Here is a 27,538-nt window from a genome sequence, read left to right as displayed (position 1 = left end):
TTGTCGAGCCGACCCGTAGATGCATCCCGGATATAGTGGAGATTCATCGGAGCGTGTGCTCTGGAGATATGGAGGATGATATGTGGCATAGCTGACACAAAGTGCAGTCATTGACGACACACAGTTTTGCAAACAAGACGCCGGTAACTCAAAGTTTGTTCCGCACGTTGGCTGTTCTGTCTGCTACACCCCTTGCTGTTGTTATCCTTGACTGTTGTCCACTTTTACTGTTGTTCCATTTGATGTTTTTTTTTGCTCACCTTGCCTATTGCTAACACTGACTAGTGCTATCGTTGAATGTGTGTTGCACTTCTTGCTGTTATCCTTAACTGTTGCTCACATTTCCTGTTGTTTTCCTTGCCTGCCAGTTGCGCCCTTTGCCTTTTGTTATCCTTGATTTTCTGTTGCACCCCTTGCTGATGTTTTCTTTGATTGTAATACTTGACTTTCGGACCTGCTTCTTGCGTGCCCTTGGCAGTTCAGATTTACTGCAACCGATGTCTCAGGTGTGTGTTAGTAAGCTTCGACAGTTATCAGTGATTGTTGTACCTTGGTGTTATGTTTCCTCTGATTGTGTCACGTATGGCTGTTTCATTGTGCAGCCCTTTGACACCTTGGATGTGTTCTACGTTGAAGACGTGATGAAGGAGCTCGACTGTTTTCTCTCGTCCTTTGTTGTTTACGGTCGTTTCTTGTTATTTTGGCACTGTTTGCTGTGGTTTGTGTTCTATCTCCAAAGCATGCTCATTGGGCCGTACATAAAGAAATAATGAAGCAGAACAACATAAAGCAACATGGTTGGAACAACAGTCAGGATCATTCCAAATAGACGCTGAATATAGGACCGAGTGTATCCAATCCAAAACGTAATTCTTCCAACCACGAACAGAAAGACAAAAACAGGTATCACTTTCATCTGCCGGTCGTCAAGATACATTGAGATCATAAGTTGCCCAACTGCACTCAACACAAACTGCTCCAAAGTGTTCTGAACGTACCGAACATGCACCGTGACAATGTGATCGTTGCCACAGTTTAAGGGGTTAATGGCGGGTGTAAAAAATCTCGTCAAAGCAACAGTTGCAATTCCTGCAAACAGAAGATACGCAGGAACCACCTGCCACTGCAGCGTGTAAAGCAGACGCGCAATGGGTGTAGACAAAGCTGGAACCGGAAATGGCATGACGTAATATCCGGTCACGTAACAGACTACCATGACTCCTACACTGACACATCCTTGCTTTATCACGCTTAGTCTCTCTTCCGGGTTCGACTCCTTAGGTCTCATTGATGTATATGCACTCATCTTCTGTGATGTGATGATTCTCTTTGAGATCTCTCATCCACTCAGTATCTCACGAGTTTCTGTAAAAGTTATAACGACAAAGTAATTCCCAATGGAGATATTCTATTTGTCTTCTTCACGGTTGTTATAAAACTTCAAGACGCTGTCATCCTGTGTTTCAAGAAACGTGAACACTAATAGCAGGATATAGCTCCAATGTGGACGTGAACAATATATGGAATGACGTTCAACCATGTACCATCTATATACAGTTTGGCGATGACAGTGCTATCTACGAATATTTGTTATACCGTTTGCAACCCTTGATGTCCCCGAGAGATTTCCATAGCGGAATGAACTTTGTTCATCAGTCATTATCGTTGAATGAGTCATCAGGGAGATTTGAACCCTCGACACAATAGACACAACAGCGCCGGTGTGTAGGGTCAGTTCCGATATCTCTACACTGTGTATAGTCTGGAGCAAATCATTCAGCACATCTACTTTAAAATGACATTTCACTCAACCAGCACATGTCGATGCGTTATGTCCTGTGCATATGAACGTTGTAAAACGTCAGAGTGAAATCTGACTACTTCCTGTTGATAACGACAGTTAATGGTAGATGGTTGTGTTTCATTTTGTTTTTACGAGTTAAGCTACATTAGCTGTCACGACCCACATCTGTTTAGCGGCACACTATTTCAGTTGCATGACACTGACCTATAAACAGTAGAATCTGGATCATGCAACCCAGTGATCGATATTATGAGCATGATCCCGGTATTCCACCAACCAAACGATCTGGTCTAAAATCGAGATCAGTTATGTTGCATTTTACGACCAAGTAGAGAATCTCACCCAAGTGTCAACTGAGATCAGTTATATTAACACGCGATAATAAGGTTACAATATGTTTACTTTTATCATCCCGCCATATAGCTGGAATATTGCTGAGTGCGGCGTAAAACTAAATTCACTCACTCTTATCATCAGTGTTGATATGTTTGATATCAGAAGACACGATGGTGTGATTCCATTCATCTTTCCAAATCACTCTTCACAGATTTTCAATGAAAATCGAACAGGTCTCAACACGGTGCGTCAGTGCAGCGATATCATACCATTGTGACGCCATGAAGTTTTGATGATATAGTATTTTGAGTTACGTAATCCATGATGTCAGAGTATTGTAGAAAATCTACTTCCTGAACGATGTCGTTTGATCTCACACACACAGTATATATCCAGTGAACAGGTTTGGATGATGCATTCCTGTGCACTAGTTTTAGTCCGTAATTCCTACGGACCGTTGTGTTCGGAAAACTCCAGATGCAGAAAAATATGTATTTGGATAGAAAGGTTTATCGTGAGAAAATCCTGATTAAAGAATCTTAGATGCTCTGTAATTTTCTTTCAAGGCGTAGAAATGTCATTAATAGTAATGATATAAAGATAGTCCTGTGTCACATGACCATCATCAACAATCAACACACGTCATAAGTTTCTCTGTTTGCTTGTAGTCTAATACTGTATTGAGCAGTATTCCTCGTGACGGCGGTTTGCAGATAACTGAACTTGAACCAGACAACCCAGACAATTAAGACACGTTGCTTCGGTTGCTGACGATCAGTTGTAAGCCCGAAACCAATCTTCCCTAACCGAAGTAATAAAAAAATATTACTTTGCCCAAGGCAAAGACGTTTGAAAAGAGTGTTTATAGAACAAAAACGTGTTATTAGTATATTTAGTTACATAGTTACACAATGACGCCACAATACAGCTTGTAACCAAATATTATGAATTTAAGCAAAAGCATACATAAAGTAAGGCGTATAGAGTTAATCCAGTCTTCCATACACAGGAAATGTCTAACAGCGATGTTCTCATTTATTGCTGACCTACTCCTGGAACAAACATGTTGTATTCCGCCCCTACTTTGTAATCTAACTACACCGTGCCTGTAGTGTGAGGTCTGGCTGATAGTATATGTGGTAATGGAGAGATATGTGATGTGGTGATGGAGACACATGTCATGCATCGATGGAGATACATGTCATCTGGTGATGGAGAGACGTGGTGATGACGTGATATGTCATCTAGTGATGGAGAGACATGCCATGTAGCGATGGAGAGTCATCTGGTGATGGAAACACGGGGTGATGGCATGATATGCCATGTGGTGATGGAAAGCCATGTCATGTGGTGATGGAGAGACATGCACTGGTTGACAGCGGCCTGTAGAATCCTGTCATCTGGTGATGGAAACACGGGGTGATGGCATGATATGCCATGTGGTGATGGAAAGCCCTGTCATGTGGTGATGGAGAGACATGCACTGGTTGACAGCGGCCTGTAGAATCTTATCTGCACCAGACAATCCAGTGACTGACATCATGATCATAGGTCTTGGAATTAGGATCCTCGATACACGTATTTACGATGACATGTATTGCCCATGCGATGAGCCTGAGCGGAATATCCCAACAGTCGCCTGACAGACAAACATGCTTGCATTGTTGCTTAAGTAAGTAAGTGACTTTAGTTTTACGACGCAGTAGAGATATTCCCGCTATGTGGCGGCGGTTTGTAACTAATTGAGTCTGGACAAGACAATCCCACCAACAGCATAAGCATCGGTCTCACGTCAAACAAGTCAAACAGCCTGTCCATCTGATCCCGTTTGTGGCATCTCAGAACCATGGGTTTCTGAAGATCAGTTTATCCCCTGCAGTGACACTGCTGAACTGTTGTTATTGCGGTGTAAAACCATACTCACTCACTCACTCTAATGAGACGAGGGACAAAACCTGTGCTGTCACATGTACGCACGAAGTGGATCGTATTGGGTTGTAAGTTAAGACTCTCGAGGAATAAGTTTACCAGGCAAAAAGCTCCGGTCACTCAATAACGAAAATAAGGGAGGAAGCAAGAAAAGATAAGTGGAAACTGTGTAGGGTTATCGTTACTTAGATAACGAATTATAAAACAACACAAACTGATGATGCCTCCCACATATATAATAATAACTGAACCCAATTTGTTGGGGTGATGGTGGGGGTGTTTTACTTACTTTGTACATTAAGTACATTCGCTTCATATTGTACGTGATACTCCATACAAATCACCATCTTCCCACCCCAACCTCCATAAATTATGTGTAGGATGGTTTTACTTTGTCTACCAAAACTGAGGAGAAGTGTTTTCTCTAACATATATACCGTCAGTGATGGATTATTACAATGATCATTTAATGAAGCTATATAACAATAACTGAAACAATAATGACAGTAACTATAAGTAGATTATTTAACCCCACCTCCTTCCTCGGACCGGTGGCCGTGCGGTTGAGCGTCTGCCTGCGAATCTGAGATTAGCGGTTCCTGTCTCATTGGGAAAACAGTTGTCCTTGAGTTTAATTTTGAACGATATTTTTCAAATGATTTCAAACACTCACTTTTGACTGTTGATGTTGATATAAAATTAGGAAAAGTAAAACCTGTCCCCCTAAAACAAAAACCTTAAATGCGGTAATTCTGGGAAAGCAAGAGATGGCCTAATATATAGTGAGAAGCACACTTCAGGTTTATATAAATGGTCCCTAACTGCTAAACATTAATCAATGCAGAGTTATGCCCCTTTTTATACGCATGTATGTCCACTTGTGCACTGCTTGTCAGCGCGTAGCAAAATCGATACTGAGAGAAAACAAGCGAAAATAGTGCTCCTGTACACACGTTAATAGGCGTGTAGATGTGTGGACTTCGGTCTTCTTTCGGCTATGTGGTTTATGTCTCATCCTGTCAATTATTCGTTGTCGCAATGGAGACACCGATGTTGGTGTTTGAGTTGCTGGTGCTGAAGCTGATGTTTATGTTGCGTATTGGTCTTGCGGTACACTTTCGGAATTGTCCTGACAAACGGTTTGTGACTACCCTTTGAACCAGCAAAATAATACACAGACTAAAATATTTAATGCTATATTGAATAAACAATGAGTGACTGAGTGAGTATTGTTTTAAGCGGCCTTTATCAATATTTCAGCAATATCCCGGCTGAGGACACCAGAAATGAGCTGTATACATTGTACCCATGTGGGGAATCGAACCTGGGCCTTCGGCGTGACGAGTGGACACTTTAACCAATAGGCTACCCCAGACAAATGATTGTAAATCCACGGCAGTCCTCAAAGTCGTGTGGAACATCTCAGCAACCTATCAGACAGTTCTCGGAACCTCTAGCAGTAGCCATGCCTCACTAAGGTCATTTATTTCACTCTACGATCTCGTTAACTCACTCGAATGGATGCGAGCCTTACATCTTCTAAAAGCGGCGAAATTACATAGTCTCACTCAGCGCTTCGAACTTTGCGACTCATGCTAATGAAAAGTTAATCAGTGTGAGATCTGAATCAACTAAGAAAAACCTCTCATATCACTTGTTTATGTGAAAGCTGTTGTGGATGTTGTCGTGGCAGATGTTGGAACTGCTGTTGGTGATGTGGATGAAAGATCAGGTGTTGGTGTTAGAGCTGGAGATGGTGTCGGTGTCGGTGTCGGTGTCGGTGTCGGTGTAAGTGTTGGTGTTGTTGGAGCTGGTGTCGGTGTTGTTACTGTTGGTGACAGTGACGGTGTTGATCTTGGGTTTGAGGTTGGTGACAGTGATGGTGATGATTTGGGTGTTGTTGTTGGTGTCGGTGTTGGTGTCAGTGTTGGAGCCAGTGTTGGTGTCAGCGTTGGTGTTGGTGTTGGTGTCAGTGATAGTGTTGCTGTTGGTGACAGTGTTGGTGACAGTGACTGTGTTGGTGTCGATGTTGGTGTTGGTGTTGGTGTTGGTGTTGGTGTTGGTGTTGGTGTCAGTGTTAGTGTTGGTGTCAGTGATAGTTTTGTTGTTGGTGACAGTGTTGGTGACAGTGACAGTGTTGGTGTCGATGTTGGTGTTGGTGTTGCTGTCAGTGTTGGTGTCGATGTTGGTGTCGGTAATGTCGTTGTGGTGTCTATGACAGTAATTACACGTGTTGTTGAGGTTTATGACTCCATGAACATTTTGGATTTTTTAAGAGCCATGTCCCACAATCTGGGGGGCAGTTGTCCGGGGGGCTACTAACCCGGGGGGCAGCTGTCCGCGGGGCACAATGGATGGTGGGCAGATAGCCAGGGGGCAGTTGTCCGGGGAACAGTTAGCCTGATACCGTATGTCCTAACTGCAATGTACCCTTGCGTACAATGATAACAGCTATTAACAATATCAGCTTTCTGACCCTGCCCGTTATCTCTCATCATGTTTCCCTGCACCTTCAATCTCTCTTTCGTATAGCAACAATAACTATATAACGACCATGCTGACTTGTCGTCATGCCGCAGTAGGCCGCCTGTCTCCAACTGCGCATAATGTGTTTTCGTTACCGCGGAGACGCTGGTAATTCCCAATGCAATCATTGCAATACAATGTCGATTCATCAGTTACATCAGTTTACAGGTCTAACTGAAATAGTAGAGCCTAGCCTAATGTCATAGAGTAGTGACGAGCGCAACGCCCGAGAGTGGGGAGTAGTTTAATGTCATAGGGTAACGACTAGCGTAACGTCCGTGAGTGGTGACTAGCGTAATGTCCGTGAGTGGTGATAAGGTAAGGTCCGTGAGTGGTGACTAGCGTAACGTCCGTGAGTGGTGACTAGCGTAATGTCCGTGAGTGGTGACTAGCGTAACGTCCGTGAGTGGTGACTAGTGTAACGTCCGTGAGTGGTGACTAGCGTAACGTCCGTGAGTGGTGACTAGCGTAACGTAAACATAGTATGATACGGGCATGGATATAATATTCCGTTTATTACCGATGGAAAATTGACCCAAAACTGCTTTCAAAGATTGCTTGCTACCCACCGTCGCCGCATGTAGAACACGTCACAGAAACGTGATGTCATTGCAGAGTTCATGACGTCACGTCACTATGACAATTTGATATTTTGCGCAAGGACATCGTATGAAAAACATGAATGCCGCTGTGCTCGCCCTCCTAATATAAAGGGTTATCAAAATATATGTTAAAGGTATGTTACTCAGTTTCCGGAAGCGTATAAATGAGATTTTGAATGACAGATATTAAAATGGAGACTAAGAAAATTGTTTTTTTTTAAGAGAATGAATGACACCCAATATACGCGTGGCGCTTCAAATGAGGAAATTGATTAAGAGTTTATGTACTTACCAACCCGAAGTCGTACTTATTGCTAGTGATTACGTAGTGATTAAAGGGTATTATACGGTAGTTTCTCAGGGGATGGTATTTAATTCTTGGGTCGATGTGGTGTATAATATGAAAATGGCCACATAATATTTTTTATATCATGCAGCAAAATATCAAAGTGAACTATGCATCCATCAGTTATATTGTCACGTATAAATTAGCTTGTGCGATAAGAGAACATGAAAATATCGTGACACAATAAAATATCACGCTGAGAAAACAATATCCCGACCCAGATGGTAAACCGGAGTTACGCCCCTTACCACGTCCTCTCGGAAAGCATCCTGACGCAAAAAGCAGTTGAAAATGAGAGTGAGTCAGTTACGTTTTACGCCGCTTTTAACAATATTCTAGCAGTGTTTGGGGTGGGGATGGGCTTCATCCGTTGTATCCCTGAGGGGAATCGAACCAGGGTCATCGGCGTGACGAGCGAACGCTTTGACCACCGAGCAGTTTTTCTCATATTGTATAGACTCTTCATTATAAAGATATTCGTTAAAACATAGTTTGTTGTGTGAAATCCGAACTACAGTGTATCAACAGAAATGTTATGATGATGTCTCTATAACTGAGAGATAAAAAGTGTACTAATTAAATGTAAAACATATGAACAACTGAACATACAGTTTCTTTTATTTTCTTGGTTTCAAAGATGACTGCAAATTTATAACAGCGCGTCAGTTGTTAAGCACTGTTTAGAATTCTGTGATTATACTTTAAAAAACATTCCTAAAACACATACATTTTGAGAAGAACACAACTGCCTCTGTTATAGATGTTTGAGGCAATGCGTTTTGAGCACACCATCATGGCGTGGATATTGCGTGAGTGAGTGAGTTTAGTTTTACGCGGCACTCTGCAATATTCCAGCTATATGGCGGCGGTCTGTAAATAATCGAGTCTGGAAGAGACAATCCAGTCCTCAACAACATGAGCATCGATCAGCGCAATTGGGAACCGATGACGTGTCAACCAAGTCAGCAAGTCTGACCACCCGATCCCGTTAGTCGCCTCTTACGACAAGCAAAGTTGCCTTTTATGGCAAGCATGGGTTGCTGAAGACCTGTTCTACCCCGGGACCTTCACGGGTGGATTTTGCGCAATACAAGTGACACTACTATTAAATCGCAACCATTATTGTCGTGTGATCCAGATTGTTTTATGTTCGCATTCTACGTTCTACTATAATTTGTATCGCGGTGTTTTGCACAACCTTTGAGGTTTTGAAACTTAAAGATTCATACGGTATGAATTTGTCGGTTAAAAGTGTAGTTGTGAACATAAATATATTAAAACAACGTGCAATAAGGTTTACAACTTCCATTGGCTTGGCAGTAACAAGACTGGGGGCCAATCCACAAAGCGTTCGTAACGTTACGACAAGTCGTAACTCTGTTGTATATCACAGACTCACGAATGTCGGAGCGATAAGAACGCTTTGTGGATCGGGTCCCTGATTGACCTAACAAATCGTACAGGGGTTCCCATCACGAGGCAAACCTTTGTTAAGGTAAACCTTAAGTCCCCTTCTTTAACATTGCACCAAGGTTACCTTAGTGACTTACGATTACCTTAGTGCTTTGTAAAAGGAGGCCCTGAACACAATACTCATTTTGACACAACCCGTGATATCGTAGTTTTAATCAGGCGACTATGTTATCTGTGCAGATACGTGTTTCGACAGACTCATGTGTACCTTGCCCTATGTCCGTGATTCAGTCTCACCCACCTCAACTCGTTCTTTAGTAGTCGGTATTGGCCCTGTAAGGACGTGCGAGACAAATATGTGGTTTCTGCTGATCGAACACTTCGTCTTTGTGCTGGTGCTGTCCATACTCCTGAGCATCTTTGTCAACAAAGGGACGGAGGAACTGTTGAGAGTTATCCTCCTTGGCATCAAGTCTCTCCCTGGAGTGAGTGGGCTTCTCGTGAACGTCCTCAGGAATGAGGCCACCAACTTCATCAAACAGGTCAACCTCGGCAGCAATGATGGCAGCAAACCAATCAAAGTAGTCATACCTGAAAAAGGTTTGTGGAAATTGACAATATATATATGTATATATATATATATATATATATGTGTGTGTGTGTGTGTGTGTGTGTGTGTGTGTGTGTGTGTGTGTGTGTGTGTGTGTGTGTGTGTGTGTGTGTAGTCTCATGGTTACTGTAGATCAGTTCAAATGCGGGTCTTCGCAGGTCTGTTTACCAGCGAGATACTTGCCTCACCTGAAGAAATCTGCATCACTTCTTCTTTTCGTCATGCAAATGGAAGCATCGTTAGCCAAGCTCACTCACTGTATCTGTATTGCAATGTCTAAGCATTCATATTGTAGAGATTTATTGACGCTGATAACCTGTGTCCAGGTGTTAATGTTTGGGGGTATTTGTTGCATTAATGGTCACTCACCTGTATCCAGGTATCGAGCCGAAAGTGTTGCTGAAGGAAATGGAGGAGATGAGGAAAGCAGAGGTTAACCACATTGATGGCAAGATCTTCGCTTACACTTACACCTTGGAGGACGACCACCTCGAGATGCAGAAAGATTGCTTCAAACTCTTCCAGGGTTAGTTTCATTTTTTTGTCAATTCATTCATTTATTCGTGCATTCATTATGAGAAGGATCATCATGTGGTACACGCATGTATTTTGATATCACAGAGATGAGGAATCGAAACACTGACTTTCGGGTCAAAATAGGTGCTCTGTTAACCCACCCAGCCATGGATGCAGTTTTATCTGATGGTGATATACATGTAAATGTTCATTGTATGTAGAGCCCATCCAGATACAATATGAATTAATACAGTCAATATGAATGTTGTTTGGTTATTTTTTTCAGAAAAGATCGGATACTCCGTAGACCATGATGAACTGGTAAAACAGTTCCAGATGGCTTTTCTGCACGAGAATGCTCTCAACCCCATGTTGTACCCAAGTCTCAGGTAACCTCCTACATGCATCACTAAACCACATGTTGTATTAAAGTCACATGTAACCTTCTACAGACATCTCTTAACCCCATGTTGTATCCATCTCTGAGGTGACCTCCTACAGACATTACTAAACCCCATGTTATATTCAAGTGCTAGGTAATGTCCTACAGACATCACTAAGCCCCATGTTGTATTCAAGTATCAGATAACCTTCTACAGACATCACAAACCCCATGTTATATTCAAGTATCGGGTAACCTTCTGTAGACATCACTAAACCCCATGTTGTATTCAAGTGTCAGGTAACCTCCTACAGACATCACTAAACCGATGTTTTTTCTCAGGTGACTTGTATACTGACCTGTCCACAACACCGCATACCTTACAACACTCTATACTGTACCTTAGTCCTAGGTAAAGTACATACCACCATAAAGACATCATTAAAGTCGTCACACAAATCTACCTGTTAGTCAACATTTGACATAGCGTTGCCAGTTATCTGGCCAACCTCATGATGAACTACCATTTTACATCCTGAGCGACGACGTACATTTATGAAAAGGCATAAGAATTTTATATATTGTTTCAACAATGTTTTTAAGTAACAATGTCGTATACTGAGGCACACATTACATTTGCCACTCGATAGTAGATACTAAACAACAACAACAAAAATGAAACATCACATGTGTTACTTTGCGTCCAAAACATACCCATGGAACAAACTATGTTTCTGGAGATAAATCTTTTCTTAATGACATAAAACATTTAACTGGACATTAAAATGAGCTTGATGCACCGTCTTCAGTTAACCGTAGCACAATGGTCATCTGTATTGGGGCTTGTACACTGATGCAACGCTGTCTTATTGACTGCCTAACACCCGTGACCTCAGCATTACCCAGCCTGGGTCATTGGTGTACCAACATGGTGCTCTGCTCTTAAACATTCTCAGGTTGACGTTTCAAGGCACGAAGACGTTCTCCAATAGCATCCAAAACGTCTTCGATGGGTTTTAGATGAGGTTATATCAAAGACCACTCCATTACGTCAATACCCGCAGTTTGCAGTAATTTAGCTATCTGAAGGTGCTATTGTACTTAGGGTAGAGGTTCATTTGGGGTTTGCCTTTGTCAGAATCGGGCCAACATTATGACGTCGAGAAAGAAGTATGGCATCGCAAGTGCTTCCTTTGATCTGCGCACGACTAAGCAGTGCGTTTTCTGACTGCGCTCTTAAAACTATTACGCAAAAGCCACATTTGATCGGCAAGTGACTTCAATTGGAGCTATCAGCTTGCACGCTGCATCTCACGCAACAGCTTCAGTATGCTTGAGCATGACGACTGCGTGCACACGTTCAACATTTGTAAGATGTGGCGTGATAATTGTTTTTCTCTCAAGGATTGTTGAACACACACCTCACAACTCACACAAGTCGCTACCACTCCCGGCGCACAACTGTTTCCAAACATGCCAAATCTTGTACAAGCGGATCAAATGCTTCCACACGGCGTCCATGAATGTGCCAGACATGCTCCAATGGGTTCAGATCCGGGCCCACCACAGCATGTCATGGACGTTTGGTTATAGCGTTGTCACAACTGTCACAAGTCTGGAACGATGTGGTCAGGCGTTGTCATCCATAAATAAAGTGGCGAGTTGCTAATGGGTAGTTATCAAAATGTGGCACAACAACGGGATCCAGAATATAGCGGATGTCGTGGTCGCATTGAGATTTTCACGAACAGTTACCAAGTCCAGTCTACAATCATGGAAGAGATAACCCCAGCCAATTAAAGATCCACACCACCACATCCTGAAGAACTGATCCGCTGGGTGTTTTAGGTCTGCTTGGTCTGGGACGTGCGATAGAAAGTGACTCTCTCATCCGACCAATGCCCCTTCCTCCATGACGTCAAATTTCAGTGACGTCAGAGCAAACACCATTCAAAGGGATCTCTCTTGTGAAGCGACTGGACGCTTGATTACCCTTCTTGTCCTCATCACACGTGCCTTTTTGTAACAGCCACGTTGCAAAGACGTCTGTGCTTCAGGACGCCATTTGTAGTGAAAGGCATGTTAAATCCCGGTCCTCAATTTGGGGTTGACCTGGCCTTGGTGAGTCGGTAACCTTGTTGGTTTGGAACAAGTTGACTTATGTCAGTGGGATGAATGTCAAGCTGTCGCACAATAGTCCTGCTTGACATCTGGGTGTTGTGCATTCCAATAATTCTGGTATTCTCTTTCTTACCATTGTAAATCATTATAACGTTTTGGCGTTTATACAGTTAGCAGCACTGAGTTAATTGTGTTTTTTGAGACAATCGTGGTAATGTGCTTCAACTGCATATTCAGATATGTGTTAACGATTGATTTAGCAAAACAAATAAATAACACTGAAAGGGAATACAGTCATACTGATCCCATCGAGGTGAACATATTTCCTTTAAAATCCCTAAGGTCTAGGCCCATTAATTCAAAATTCAAATTCCAAACGTTCAAAGTTTGACAGCAAATACTCAAGAACTAATAGTTCTAACACTTCAAAATCTTGTATACACATGCACAATCGAATTCCCAACATTTTTGCCTGTATTGATCAAGTCGCTAAAATGTACGGTTTCGCAGATATATTGTTTTTCGTTTTTCCCTCCATTTTTTCGGCAGTGTTCTGAGTTGTTTGCACCACAAATGTGGTGAGCACGAACCATCAGCCCTGAACATTACAAACTTTTCATAACCAATTGTGTAGAATCTGCACAAAAAGTGCCATCCTCTTCAAATCTAGACGGACAACCCAAGTAGGTACAACCAACATAAGGTTTTATTTTTGATAGCCCGAAGGCAAGAAAGAGAATCTGAAAATATGATATTTTGTTTATATTTAGGGTATCCTTGAATATACTTAAGAGCCGTAAATATGGTGTTTGCTTCTGCAGTAAAAATAGAGCTGTTATCTGCTATTCTAGTAGATATTGTTCTGTATCCAAAAACAGTGGCACAAGCTACTGCGTCACCGTTCTTGGACCCATCTGTAAATAAGGGTTTATAATTGCCAAGTTTAGTTTTTAATTGATTGTATTCTTGCTTATTTTGTAAATCATTAGTTTCTGACTTTTTAAATGAAATTAATGTTAGGTCAACTTGTGGCCTAACCACCTGCCAAGGAGGAGAAGAAAGAAGACGGGAAGGAACTATATTATCCAGCTCAATGCCGGCAGCAGAAATAAATGTTTTTTTCTTAAACCAAGAGACGGAACAAGGGAAGATTTCCTATAGTATAAATCCTAATAGAGGGGATGGAAGACACAGTTGTATGCAGGGTTTGTCTCACTGGAATAAAGTTTTGTCATATACTGTAAAGCTAATTATGTACGGCGCTGCTCAAGAGATGGTTCATCAGCCTCGACGTTCAGGCTGTCAACAGGTGAAGTTCGAAAGAAGCCAAGACAAAGTCTTAGACCTTGATGATGGACAGAATCTAATAGTCTTGGGTTGCTTTTGCAGGCTCCACCATATACAATCGGGCCATAATCAAACTTCGAACGGACAATTGATCTATATAGATATAGGAGGGTGGCTTGATCACCTCCCCACTTAAAATTAGACACGACTTTCAATAAATCAAGTGCCTTCAAGCATTTAGTTTTTAGGGATTTGACATGCGGGAGAAAAGTTAAATGTGAGTCGAAAATCAGACCTGAGAACCTGGCCTCCTTGACAACTTTGATGGGAGTGCCATTTAAGAACATTTCTGGGTCCTTATGTGTTTTATATTTACGGCAGAAATGTGTGCAATTAGTTTTGGATTTGGAAAATTTAAAGCCGTTTTCAAGACACCATTTATCTATTTAGTTTAAACATAACTGCAGTTGCCGTTCAATGGTATGCATATTTTTACCGCGACAAGAAATATTAAAATCATCCACGAAAAGTGATCCATCGATTGAATTATTAAAAACCTTTCGTAAACTGTTGCCTTTAATACTAAACAATGACAGACAAAATACTACCTTGCGGGACACCCTGATCCTGACTGCAATGATCAGACAGCGTTGAACCCACTCTAACTTGAAATTGCCTGCCATTTAAAAAGTTGGATATAAATTGAGGTAAACGACCTCGTAATCCAAAGTCATGTAAATCTGTTAAAATCCCATGTTTCCATGTCGTGTCGTACGCTTTTTCTAAATCGAATAAGATCGACACTGCTAGTTGCTTATTAATTATCTCATTCTTAATAAGAGATTCCAAACGCACCAGATGATCGATATTACTTCTGTTTTTACGGAAACCACATTGTATATCTGTTATTAGGTTATTAGATTCCAAGTACCAAACAAGTCGATTATTTATCATGCGTTCCGTGGTCTTGCAAATGCAGCTAGTTTGTGAAATGGGCCTATAATTGGAAGGATCAGTATGATACGTCCAGGTTTGGTTGGGAAGACCTATAGCATCAAGCCATGACGAAGGAAAAGTTCCACTTGTCCATATGTCATCAAAAATATGTAAGAGTGTCTCCAAACATGATTCCGTTAAGTGTTTCAGGAATCGATAATGGATGTTACCAGCTCCAGAAGCAGTGTCGTGAGCCTGATCAAGAGCGGTATGAAGCTCATGTACCGAAAAGGTTTCATTGTAGTCTTCCCCATTATCTGAATTGAAATTCATAGTTTTCTTTTCTTGCTGTTTTTGATGATATTTTTGGAATTCAGGTAGATAATTAGATGAGGAAGAATGTTTGGCTAACGTCTCTCCAAGCTTATTTGCAATATCCGATTCAGTGGTTAATATCTGGTTCCCATCTTTCAGATGGTGAATGCTAGATTTAGAGCCCTTACCTTTGATTTTCTGGATCACATCCCACACCTTTGATATCGGCGTTCGCGCATTGATAGTTTCGCCAAGCTTGCCGTTTACTTTGCTTGAAAGTACGCCGTGGTTTAGCATTTATAATTTAAATATATCTAAGTTGTGGATCATAGGATGGTGACAGAAATAATGTTCAGCTTTCTTCCGCGCCTTCCTAGCCTGTTTGCAATCATCTGTAAACCATGGTTTTCGGACATTGAAGAGGACTTTGGGATACACTCATCAGCAATGTTATTTAGTTTATCTGAAAAGCATTTCATGGCATCAGGGATATCATTAAAAAGTTCAGGTTTGAGTTTGTCAGCACAGAGAATTTCATATAATGGCCAGTTGTCCTTTTTAAAATTCCATCTTGATGATGGAGGAACATCGGATAGCGTCAGAGGCTTTAGTATTTAATAATTTAGAGTCAGTAATAGCTAAATCAAGAGATGAACATGTTCCTGTGCCAGGATGTAAATACGTATTTGAACCGTCATTATAAATGCATAAAAATGCATAAACCATTATGTGAAATGAAATCCTCCAGTAATTTACCTTTAGTGTTTGTATTACTACTGCCCCAGAGAGGACTGTGCCCATTTAAGTCACCCATGAATATACAGGGTTTAGGGAGTTCATCATACAGAGCCTGAAGATCAGCTTGCTGAACAGATGAGGAAGGCGAAATGTACAAAGAGCAAAGAGTAACTGCAACATGCAAAGTAAGTCTCACTGCAACAGCCTGGAGACTTGTTTTAAGTAGAACAGGACTGTGGATTACATCATTCCGAACAAGGATTGAAGATCCTCCGGTGGCTTTCTCACTCGGAGGAGAAAAACAATGATAAGCATTATATTGACGTAATTCAAAAAGATCAGTCTGCTTTAGATATGTCTCTTGTAAACAGAATGCTGACGGTTTAAAATCTTGGACTAAAAGATGTAAATCGTTTGAAGTTGAAGAGTCCTCTACAGCTCCACTGTATTAGAGGTGAAAAAACAATCTCTGTTAGGATGAACAGGAGATCGACCCCTTACCTTCCTGGATGGTGGCAAGATATGTGTCCTTCCATGGTTGTTGTCGGATATATCCATGTCTTCGAGTGATCCAAATTTGTTAAATATTTGGACCTGATTATTAACCCCTTTCGGCGTTCTACCACTTTGATTCTTTCTATTTGTGTCAGCTCTAGTTTTGGATTTGATTTTTTCAAGTTGTGTCTCATTTATGTCTGATTTTGATTTTTGAGATGAAGTCTTATTATGAGATAAGGACAGATCCTTATCGCTAGATGGCATAGACTGATTTAGTGTTTGTGAACTGGATGTTTGTGTGTACAATTCTCTTGTTTGCGCTAGGGACCAAGGTTGGAGCAGAAGATTTTGCCCAAGTGTATTCGGTCTGGCAAGCTACCGATTTACATGGAAGATATCTGAGAGTTGTAGTAGAAGCAACAGGAGAAGCAGTTGCAGCAGCATAAGATAGGCCGGTAGATTCCTGAGCCATAACGTATTTTTTAGCCACAGAAAAGGTGATATTTCGTTCATGTGAAATTTTTGATTGGAGTTTCCATGTTGGGCATTCTCTGGAAGACGTGGGATGACTCCCAGAATAATTGACGCAAACACACGGGTTATTGTACAGTGTACTGTCTTCATATTTGCCTCCACATCGGTGGCAGGCAGCTGGATTGTGGAAGATTTGGAACCATGGACATACTTTTGGCAATTGTAAGATCTCAGGGTATTTGGAATGTAGGCATCTACCCTTAGTTGACAATAAGCAGCTTTAAGTGAGTTTGGGCGTGATGGAAGACAGAAAGTAAACAAGTACGTATTGCTTTTTACAATTTCATTTTCTCTTTTGAATGTAAATCGTTTTGAGTCCTTGAGAGTGTACTCGGAAACAATGCCTGTTTCAGTCATTTCGGATAGGCAACGTCCTGTATCACAGACGATGTCTTTGCTTTTGTTGAGTGTCCTGTGAGACGACACCTTAACAGGAACATTGGCCAGAGATTTAGTTCAAAGCAGAATTTGTGTCTGAATTTGTTTCTTGCATTCAATAAGGAGAGATCCTGATCGTAATTTTTTAACTTCTTTGACTTCACCAGCCAGACCTTCTTTGCCTTTCGCAATAGCAAAAGGACTCAATTTAAGAGGACCATCATTTTGATCAGACATGACAAGAAAACTTGCAGGATGTGCCGTAGGATTTACTTGTGAGAGCTGTAGTATCTTCAACCTCCGACGAGAATGAATCATCTGATTCGTGCGAACGTTTTTGAAGTGGGGGTGCCATGATTGTATTAAATTGGATTCGCTCTCCTAGCCCCTAACCCACCATGGAGTGTCAATAAGGATTATGTCTGTGGATCTCCGTCAGACAGCACCAAGGATACTAGGAGAGTATACTCAAGCAGGAAAATACCTAGAAAGATAGATCCCTCCAGATTGGCCCATGAGCCACCGCCTTCTGGCCTCTAGGCAAATTGTGAAAACAATAGCTTGTGCTTTTAGCAAATATGAAATAGCCAAGACCACACAATAATTTTTGAAAAGTCAAAAGTGTACAAAAATAAGTACCAGGCACAGGGCTTTTCGTGACCAGCCGATTGGTCGAACCGGGCCCATTCGACCACAAATCTAGGCGAAGTCAGGGCCAAAGTGTTGTGTTGAGCAACAGGAACACGGTCGCAGGCCCGTATTGCCCTTAACCACCAGGACCCCCTCCTCCGCCGACTCAGGGCCGCAACCCACGGCAAACGGGTTGGTGGACTAAATATGCCCCCGGGTCCACTACGGGGGTGTCGTCGAGCTCTTAGCATTACCCAGCACCCACCACGAGGAGGTGGCCGTTCATGTTTGCCACCTATGAATTGTAGACAAAGATAGGACAAGTAAAATTATTCATTGCAGTCTTCATTGTATGTCAAAGGTTTAGTGATCATTTTCATGCTGAGGTGCATATTAAAAGTAACCCAAAAGCAGGTTTTTATGCCTCTTTAATTATATCAAGGAAAACACAAGAGAGTTAACATGGAACCCTACAGTGCTGCTCGAGGATATTGTTATCTAAATACGTAATTTGGGCTTGGAGTAAATTATATGGTAGCTTCCCCGGTGATTGGTAGTTAGTGTTATTGAAAGAAAATGATCATTTACGTTATTTTAGAAGTGTGGTGTGATATAGTGCCTTTAACGTGTTTTCTTCTAATCATCTGTCTGCACTCGTGTTGGTGGTTAACCATGGTCACGTGACACACAGACAGATAGACAGACAGACAGAGTCACTTTGTCACAAACGAGTGTGCTGCAAGCAGTTCATCACAGTTGAAATTGGGCAACGCGTCAGGTTTAGCCTTGCTCATTAGTGAGCCGAGAAGATCCTGGTTAGAGTTGTTCTTCTGAAACCCATGTTTGTCGTAAGAGGCAACGATCGGGATCGGGCGGTCAGGATCGCTGACTTGGTTTAAACGTGTCATCGTATCACATTTGCTTAGATCCGTGCTCATGCTGATTTATTTATTTATTTTGTACAGTTATTGTATAATATCTATAAAAGCAAATACAGCCATGATTAAAACGAATCCTTACCCATTGTAGAAAGATGGAAACGGAAATAGTCAGCATGACGGCGAACATGTTGAACGGTGACGAAGAGACAGCAGGCTTCCTGACTTCCGGCGGAACTGAAAGTGTCCTGATGGCGGTTAAGACTTACCGGGACAGGGCTCAAAAACTCTTCCCAACCATCAAGAACCCTGAAATTGTAGGTTCCTTTGGAAGAATGACGACAACGGAAAGTACACATGGGGTCTGACTTTGCTAATAAAAAGTTGTATTTGACTGAGCTTTTGGCACCCAATAGGGAAGTCGGTAAATTCTTTGACTACATTTCCAAATATTGAAAATGTTAAACATTGGTACCGTTTGTGTCGATGAAGACGAGGTCAAATATTACTTTATAAGGCCCCGTGAAACCTTTCTAATCAGAAAAGTGACCAAATAGCTTGGCCTGAAGGAATAATGTTCTACCATAATGCTGAAGTAGCACCATTGATGACATGCATACTCCGGCTTTCTATATCGCTCTGATTATTCACAAAGCGTTTTGTTTCAGGTAGCCCCGACTACGATCCACCCAGTGATGGACAAAGCTGCGGCTTACTTCGGCCTGAGGGTTATACATGTTCCGGTCGACAGTGATCTCAGAGCTGATGTCGAAGCTATGGAGAGGGTTGGTTGGTTCATCCTTGTCAAGTAGCAAGGCTTTCGCTTAAAGTTGATTTTTAAAAAATAAATTGTCATTATATTTTAAAGCAAAATTTCATTCGCATTGTACATGTGTTTGGATGTTGTGTGACACACCATGGTGTTGCATATGAACTGCAGGCTATCACACCAAACACCATTCTTCTGGCTGCCTCCGCACCGCAGTTTTGTCACGGGATTGTCGACCCTATTGAAGCGTTATCTACCGTTGCTGTGAAGAGAAGCATACCGCTACACGTTGATGCCTGTTTTGGAGGTTTCATGTTGCCATGGTGAATGTATTAATGTTTGTCGACGAAACCCGTAAGCTGAAGGATTAACATAGACTGTTTCATTTAACCAGAACTGCTGCTAACCGACACAGAATTATATGTCCATTCAAGAAGCTCCAAAACCACCCAACCAAGCGATGCTTAAGTATACAGCTATCTGTATGGTGCAGGAATGGTGAAAGTAATGCGCAAGAAAAATATACAATTACGTGGTTTTTGCACGATGTACACTGCAGAAATTGTGTATTAAACATACATTGTTTTATGGAGAATATTCGGTTTTCATTGTCTTCATGTATACATTCTAAATTCATTTCGATTCTGCCAATCTCTTCTAGGGTCGAGAAACTTGGCTATCCCGTTCCTAAATGGGACTTTAGGTGCCCAGGTGTGACATCAATATCAGCAGATGTTCACAAGTACGGTTTCACTGTCAAGGTACTAATACTCTCTGTGATTATAGGGCGGTGGGATAACCTAGTGGTTAAACCGTTTGCACGTCACACCAAAGACCTGGGTTCGATTCCCCACATTTGTGCAATGTGTGAAGTCCTTTCCTGGTGTTTCCCGCTGTGATGTTGGTGGAATAGTGCTAAGCGGCGTAAAAACTTAACTCACTTATTCAACGATTATTGATTTATTGACCAACTCCATTTGATCTTCGGAAGCATGGAAACGCTATCATTCGTCTTGATGATTTTGAACTTTCTCTAAAATGAGATCTAATTCGTTTTGTTGTTAATTCTATGTGTCTTCATATTACAAAGTCATCACTTTACTAACGAAAGTTGTTGCAGTATTGTATTGTAGTTCTTAATAACATTTTTGTGATCTGGATGCGTCAGTTTTGTACCAGAGGTTGTTGTTTTGCCAGGGGGCGAGTGTAATCGCCTATAGGAACTCCGACCTACGGAAGTATCAGATCTTCACTTACGCTGAATGGCCAGGCGGTCTGTATGGCTCTCCTAGTCTTGCCGGGACCAGGCCAGGTAAGGACTTCGGCTGAACATGATTGTGTGTCTGTAGATCCTACTCCTGTCCAGACACAAGACCCCACCAGTCAACCCTGCTCAATTTGCCTGGTGGCAAAAACCCTTTCCTTTGTCTTTAGGTGTACGGACCGGGTACTTCATTGCCTAAACATGATGTTTCGTGTGGTTTTAAGCAAACACAGCTATATCTGGCAGCATTGGTAGCAGCTGCCGTCGTCGTCGTAGTAGTAGTGGTAGTAGTAGTAGCAGCAGGAGTAGTAGTAGTAGTAGTACCAGCAGCAGCAGCAGCAGTAGTAGTAATAGTATCGAGGAACATGTGTATATTATGTAGATAAGTATGTTTGTCTCGGGGTGAATGTAACTATATACTAGCGATAACCAAAGCAAATACTCAAAGCCTCATGTTTACTTTCAACGGTCTGTGTGTAAATTTCCTGTATTTCTCACTACAGGTGGCAACATAGCGGCTGCCTGGGCCTCTATGAAAGGTTTGGGGATGGAAGGATACCTGAAGAAGGCGAAAGAACTGATGGAACTTACAGAGAAAATGAAGGAAGGCGTTAGAAAGACAGATGTAAGGATAACACGACTTTGTTAGACAATTCGAGAAATAGGAATCTACAAACTGAATGATGAACCATTGAAATGAGATACGAATGGTTGCAGAAAATTTTTCAAATGTTTCACATTTCAGCAGGATCAAGGCTGTTGTGATGGGCGACTGGTAAACGTGATGCCAGGTTCGAATATTAACGTTAGTAGAATGAGTGATTCCTTTGCTTTTGTGTTCTCCCAGAGCTCGGGGAGAATTTCTAAAAGCTTCATATTTAGAGACTGTCGGGATGTCAATGCTATAACCACCACTCCATCAGTGAGTAAGTGAGTGGGTGAGTGAGTTTAGTTTTACGCCGCACTCGGCAATATTCCAGTTATAATTGAGTAGGGATCAGACAATCCAGTGATCAACAGCATGAACATTGATCTAAGCATCTGGGATACGATGACATGCGTCAACCAAGTCAGCGAGCAGCGAGTCTGACCACCCGATCTCGTCATTTGCCTCTTACGACAAGTATCAAGAATGAGGACTATGATCTATGGATATACAACTTTTTTTATTCAGTGAGTGCGACGTTTCAACACTGATACTAATGTAGTTGTCAAGCAAATGGTACAGGGTCTAAATTTGTGGAGTGAATAATTACATGAATTGTTACAATAAAAGAGAAGAAAATGAGTTGCTTATACAATTGATGGGGTTGATGTACACAAACTGATGGCTACATCAACCCTATGAATTGTATTAACAACTCGTTTTCTTCTTCTTTTTTTTTGTAACAGCAATTCATATATATATTCACTCTATTCCACGATCTATTTCTTTAGGCACACACTGACGTTATTTACACACAATGCCATTTAGAAAGTGGTCAGGTACAACATGTTATATTGAGATATTACTGAAATTACACTCTCTCAGTGAAGTACAGATTCTATTACTTTTTTGGGGGTTGAGCGCCATATCCATAATATGGATTACACTCTCTTAGTAAAGCACCGATTCCACTTGTGAAATCACGTTGGCTGAGCGGGTTAGGCGGCTGACTTTGTGTGCTGGCGATTAGGTGCCTGATGGTTTAAAATGTATTGTCATATTTACCAGAACCGGTTTACTGGCCGGTCTCATACAGCAGGCAGCCCTTGAAGATCCGGTTTAGGACAAGTCTTCAGTAACACATGCTTGTCGTAAGAGGCGTCTGATGGGATCGGGTTATCAGGTTTGCTAAACTGGTTGACACATTGTAGATCTAGTTCCAGCAGTAAATAACCGGCTCGTCAGGCTGAAGACCCGGGTTCGATTCCCAAAGTTTACTTCTAAAAGCAGCGTAAAACCATAGTCACTCTACATTGTCAGTCATAAAGAAAGTGGTTGTACAGTGCCGCAATACCGTATTGAAACACCTTTGATCCGTTTGTTGTGTAGCTCCTCTCATTTCAGCAATATGACGGCGGGCATTTTATATTCGGGTCTTGACCAGACAGTTCTCGGCCTGTTATCATGAACATTGAGCCATGTAATGAAGATACAATGATATTCATGAATCGTGTTACGAGCCTCGGCACACAATTCTTTACAGCACCACTAGCAAGCACAGGCTCCTGTGGACATATGCATGCAAGATGGATGTTGTCAATTGTACAATTTTGTCTAAAGTATTCGTTTGTAACATGTAGGGTATCTGCATCATGGGAAACCCAGTTATGACTTGCTTCGCTGTTGGTTCCGCTGACGATCAAGTGGACATTTTGGCTGTAGCCGACGCTATGGAAACGAGAGGTAGCTGAGTGAGTGTGTGATTGTGTACGTGTTTGAGTGTGTGAGTGCTTCAAAGAGGCTGGTTATATGGTTTGTGCGCGTGTCGTACGCGACTGGATGCGACAGTAGGAGCGCCTATTTATGTTATGCAGTTATTTCTCTTTATCTTGCTTCTAATCACACTCATGATATTTTGGACACACAAGTTATCTCCCCTTATGAAATTTAATTTCGGTATGCTGCTTAACTGGGGATAATGTTGATACCTCCTGGTAGTATATTTTGTTACTTCTGAATATTGAATCTTGTTAGCATACAATATTTTTTTTTCATTGGTGAAGCAATATTTCATTTCAAAATTCTGTGGGTTTTTTTTAGAAGTTCATTAATGTGTCAAAACTGTCTTGAAAATTCATTATCCTCCTTTATTTCAAATCAATAATGAAATATCTATATAAAAAACCACATACTGAAAACGTAAACAATTTACTCCTTTGATATATTACTTTTTTGAGACGGCGCCACAAAGGGCGTATTGTTATTATTACATAATTAGATTCAGGACACATTTTTCTACAATATTACACCAAATTTAGCAATTTCTTGGCATAGTGATATATGTATCCAACCTCCTTGAGCAATGAAGGGTAATCTACATGTATTTGTAACTATTTATTATATGCAACCATAAATAAGACAAAAGAATCGACTTTATGTGCCTCTACCACTGCCGTCCACCAACAGGTTGGAGAATCGAGAGAACCCAGAAGCCCAACAGTTTCCACTGCTCTATCCTGCCGCATCACAAGTATTCGGCTGATGCATTCACGACCGACCTGGATTCTTCAGTCAAGGAGTGCCGGGTAGGGACACCGTTTAGTGCTGGAAACGTATCTGTAGTTACCGCAGTTAACGTAGATGCAGGAAAAACACTTGTGAGGGCTACTTCCGGTATTTTGCGCGCGTCATCTTGCCTTAAGGGAGACCGAAGCAAGCTTACTTCCCGCACTAGATTTCCGGCAACAAGCGTACACTCTAGAACTAGTTCTGATTCCAAAATGCTCGACCGCAAAATATCACTTTACTAGACCGGAACGAGTGTACAACCATGCGTTTGAAAATTGCAGATGATTAGAACTGACATTGTTATTGCTGCATTAAGATTATCGGTTCCTTACTGTCAACTGACAACCATGAGACCATTCGAAAAGGTATTAATTGTGTGTGTCACACAGCACTAAGATCTCGGAAGTGACCTACATACGGGCCTACTAATGGTTCTACAAATGGCCTCAACAGTCACTTGCGAAAACTGTGTGTTCACACTAGCCAGAGGCGTATGAACTCACTTTGTATTTGCCCAATGTGTTTGCCAAATACTAAGATAACTCGCATGTTATTGTAAGGCAATCTAGACGTAATTTCAAATTACAACTTATTAGGTGTAAGGTAGAATGTGTCTAAACATAGAACTGCTTGCACCTTGTAATTCCTTCTACCAATGTAAAGTCAACGTATTTACCTCTTATGAAAATCATTTGCCATCACTTATCTCTAAGAGTGACAAGTTGGTGGATCAGTGAAGTGTAAGGCTCATTTTCTGAACTATTTACAAATACCAACATCATACCCTGTATATTCCGTGATTACGTCTAATTTTCTGAATGCAAAAAATGTTAATGACTGTGGAAAGTATGAAACATATCCTCAAGCTGTGCGAAAATAGAATGGGCTTAGAGAAGAAGAAGTGGAAAGCATAAGAAAAGCCAGATTTACGGATGTCAACTTCTTTATTGTGGATAACCCGAGGTTTCGGAGCGTATGCTTGCTCCTTCATCTGGTGAACGTCATGTTATCCACAATAAAGAAATTGACATCCACAAATCTGACTTTTCTTACGTTTTCCACTTCTAAATGACCTTCAAAGATTTAATGTCATCATGTAAAGCTATGATGACTTCCTGGAACACATGCCACGTGGTGTCATTCCACCAAGGTAGCTAACTCCACCAATATATTTGAATATGATGTTGTTGGTACGTGTAGGTAACATCTGGGAGTTGAAATTTACCTGCGAATACACGTTATTGTGTGTGATGTCTTCGTATAAACAGCAGAGAAAATGTTCAGCTGTGGCACACTTCTATCTTGGGGCACTTTGCAGTTGAACTTACGATATCATACAATGATGTGTTCGTCAGCAACATATTTAATGTTATTTGTTAGTTTTGAGATTTTTACTCGTAAGAAATATCATGTAACGCCATTGCATCTGGGTACTTAACATATTAATGATGTAAAACGTAATACACAATATATATATATATATAACCTTGTCTTGCATTTATACCAACTGAGTCAGCGAATGCTGTATTCGTAGGAAACGCAAGAAAATACCACTTGAAAACAAATGTTCACAATCATGAATTAGACATAGACAACATTTATTCACGGAATGTTTTAATTAGCAATCAGATTAATAAACGTCTGTTCATCCAGTTTGACTAGTCATTTAACACAAAATGTTTTCAACAAAACATTTGTAAAATATAAGTCGAAATGAATGAAAATGGCCTGTGTTGTCTCCCTTATGCCTAATTTTAATTGAAAAAGTCATGTTATATACAGCCCGAATCGTCTCGCATAGGTATACTATTCATTAGAAAATGGAGGAAATCTGGCGACTGCGTGGAATTGAAAACAACATCTTAGTCTGTTTTCAGTCAAAATGATTCAAATGAATCACAATCTAACCTCAAACTGGTTCAATTCTGGAAAACAAAGTTACAGAACGTTTGTCACCAAAATAATAAAAAAGAAGGCCAATGAATATACAGAATATAGAAAAATAAAGTGACATAACGTTTGTCTTCAAAATAATGAAAAAGATGGCCAACGAACATAAAGAACATAGATAAATAGTTCTTTGTGGTCTTCAGTATATTATCCAATAAACAAGATTATAGTCTGTTTCGGTCAAAATGATTCAAATGAACCACAATATAACCTCAAACTGGTTCATTCTGGAAAACAAAGTTACTTAACGTTTATCTCAAAAACAAAAAAAAGTTTACGTAACAAATTATCATCATTTAGTTGTGACTTTTCGTGCGAAGTTTTACGAGGGTAAACAGTAAACGCTTGCAGGAATAGCCTCTATTGCAGGAAGCACGTGCAATTGTGACGTCACATCAAACATCCATTCATCAGCCAATCCATTCATTGACACGGTACATGAGACAATGAAATTCATCTCCGATAAGTCCATTACTGTCAACGTTTCTGGGTTTAGTAGTGTTGTTGCAGGGATATAGAAATGTGTTCCGTCAGTCCGTCTGTGCATGCGTGCGTCCGTGACACTTTGTCCGGAGCATATCTTATAGAATTATAGACTGGTGACGAGGTCAATACGTGTGTCTTTGGACCCGCGAAAAGCAACACTGACAACAATTCGACGTTTAAAACGAGTATACAAAGTAAAATAACGCTAGCAATGTGGCAAATTGTGTTCAGGAAGGTGGAAATGAAACAGAATTAGATTATGCTTCCCGTGTCATCATTTCTGTACAATCTGAGAGAATTGAAGTCAAAGAGAATATAAAATTTCTTCAGATTCCAGTCCGGAAGGTTTTGATACAACCCCTAAATGTTGACCTCCTAAACTGCACATGCTTTCTGTGAAGCTATTCCTGCAACAGTTTACAGTTAATTTACACTCGTAAAACGTGTCACGATGATGACATTTTTCTAGTTTTACATAAAGCGTTATATAAATGCCGACTCATCACTCGTTGTCTCTGACAACTATACTCATAGGACTAAGTTGTTTGGAGACAAACGTTATGGAACCTTTTTTCCAGAGTTGGTCTGACGTTTTCACTACATTCTGCGTTGAAATGAATGTTAGATCATGAACTGATTCGGAGTTAGATTGTGATTCGTTGGAATCATTAATAATCTACGTTATTTCAGAACAACAAGTCTCTGTCCAAGAAAGGCACTGCAGGTATGTATGGCATGATGGCATCGGTGCCTGATAAGGCTATCATCAACGATTTCATCAAAGAATTCTTCAGTGAGGTCTACAAAGTGCAGTAACGACCTCGTCGACGATAGCCTCCGCATTGACGTATCAGCTGTGAAGCTGAGAGACGCGATGGACACAAATACAACATGTTCTCATGACGACCATCTATATTTAAGGTGTTGTATTTTCTATGAGAAAAAACAAATATAATCTATTTGTATAGTTAGTAAAATGGACATATGCCTGGAAGGACACAACGCACGGGTGATAACAGGATATTGTCATATGGTTGATGTACTGCTTGTAAATAAATACTTAACATTTTGTTCAA

General features: G+C 41.0%; 2 protein-coding genes across 4 annotated transcripts; one reads left to right on the top strand and one right to left on the bottom strand.

The window, feature by feature from the left end:
* The first annotated feature begins 15 nt into the window (after positions 1-15).
* On the top strand, positions 16-27,538 carry LOC137276677 (sphingosine-1-phosphate lyase-like). 3 transcript variants are annotated; one of them, XM_067808292.1, is made up of 13 exons: positions 16-143; positions 9,197-9,556; positions 9,946-10,092; positions 10,369-10,471; positions 18,931-19,096; positions 19,448-19,564; positions 19,720-19,871; positions 20,210-20,309; positions 20,746-20,860; positions 21,316-21,437; positions 23,099-23,201; positions 23,925-24,043; positions 27,153-27,538. In XM_067808292.1, the coding sequence occupies exons 2-13, from the start codon at positions 9,217-9,219 to the stop codon at positions 27,276-27,278; spliced, it is 1,710 nt and encodes a 569-aa protein (XP_067664393.1). In that variant the 5' UTR covers positions 16-143; positions 9,197-9,216; the 3' UTR covers positions 27,279-27,538. The 3 variants fall into 3 exon arrangements, with proteins under 3 accessions (XP_067664393.1, XP_067664394.1, XP_067664395.1); XM_067808293.1 differs by having other exon boundaries at positions 38-143; positions 9,275-9,556; XM_067808294.1 differs by having other exon boundaries at positions 39-143; positions 9,389-9,556.
* LOC137276678 (transmembrane protein 79-like) lies at positions 246-1,341 on the bottom strand. Its single transcript, XM_067808295.1, has one exon. The coding sequence runs from the start codon at positions 1,304-1,306 to the stop codon at positions 728-730; it is 579 nt and encodes a 192-aa protein (XP_067664396.1). The 5' UTR covers positions 1,307-1,341; the 3' UTR covers positions 246-727.

The sequence above is a fragment of the Haliotis asinina genome, chromosome 3 (assembly GCF_037392515.1).
Source record: "Haliotis asinina isolate JCU_RB_2024 chromosome 3, JCU_Hal_asi_v2, whole genome shotgun sequence".
Taxonomy (NCBI): domain Eukaryota; kingdom Metazoa; phylum Mollusca; class Gastropoda; order Lepetellida; family Haliotidae; genus Haliotis; species Haliotis asinina.
Note: the sequence above shows the minus strand (reverse complement) of the source record. Positions and strands in the feature narration are given on the sequence as shown.

What these genes read in the sequence shown, in the direction of transcription:
- LOC137276677 (XM_067808292.1), top strand. Translation starts at nt 9,217, where the DNA reads ATGTGTACCTTGCCCTATGTCCGTGATTCAGTCTCACCCACCTCAACT. An exon ending in AGTAGTCATACCTGAAAAAG is followed by an intron (nt 9,557 to 9,945) that starts GTTTGTGGAAAT and finishes ACCTGTATCCAG; the next exon opens with GTATCGAGCCGAAAGTGTTG. An exon ending in CCATCAAGAACCCTGAAATT is followed by an intron (nt 19,097 to 19,447) that starts GTAGGTTCCTTT and finishes GTTTTGTTTCAG; the next exon opens with GTAGCCCCGACTACGATCCA.
- LOC137276678 (XM_067808295.1), bottom strand. Translation starts at nt 1,306, where the DNA reads ATGAGTGCATATACATCAATGAGACCTAAGGAGTCGAACCCGGAAGAG.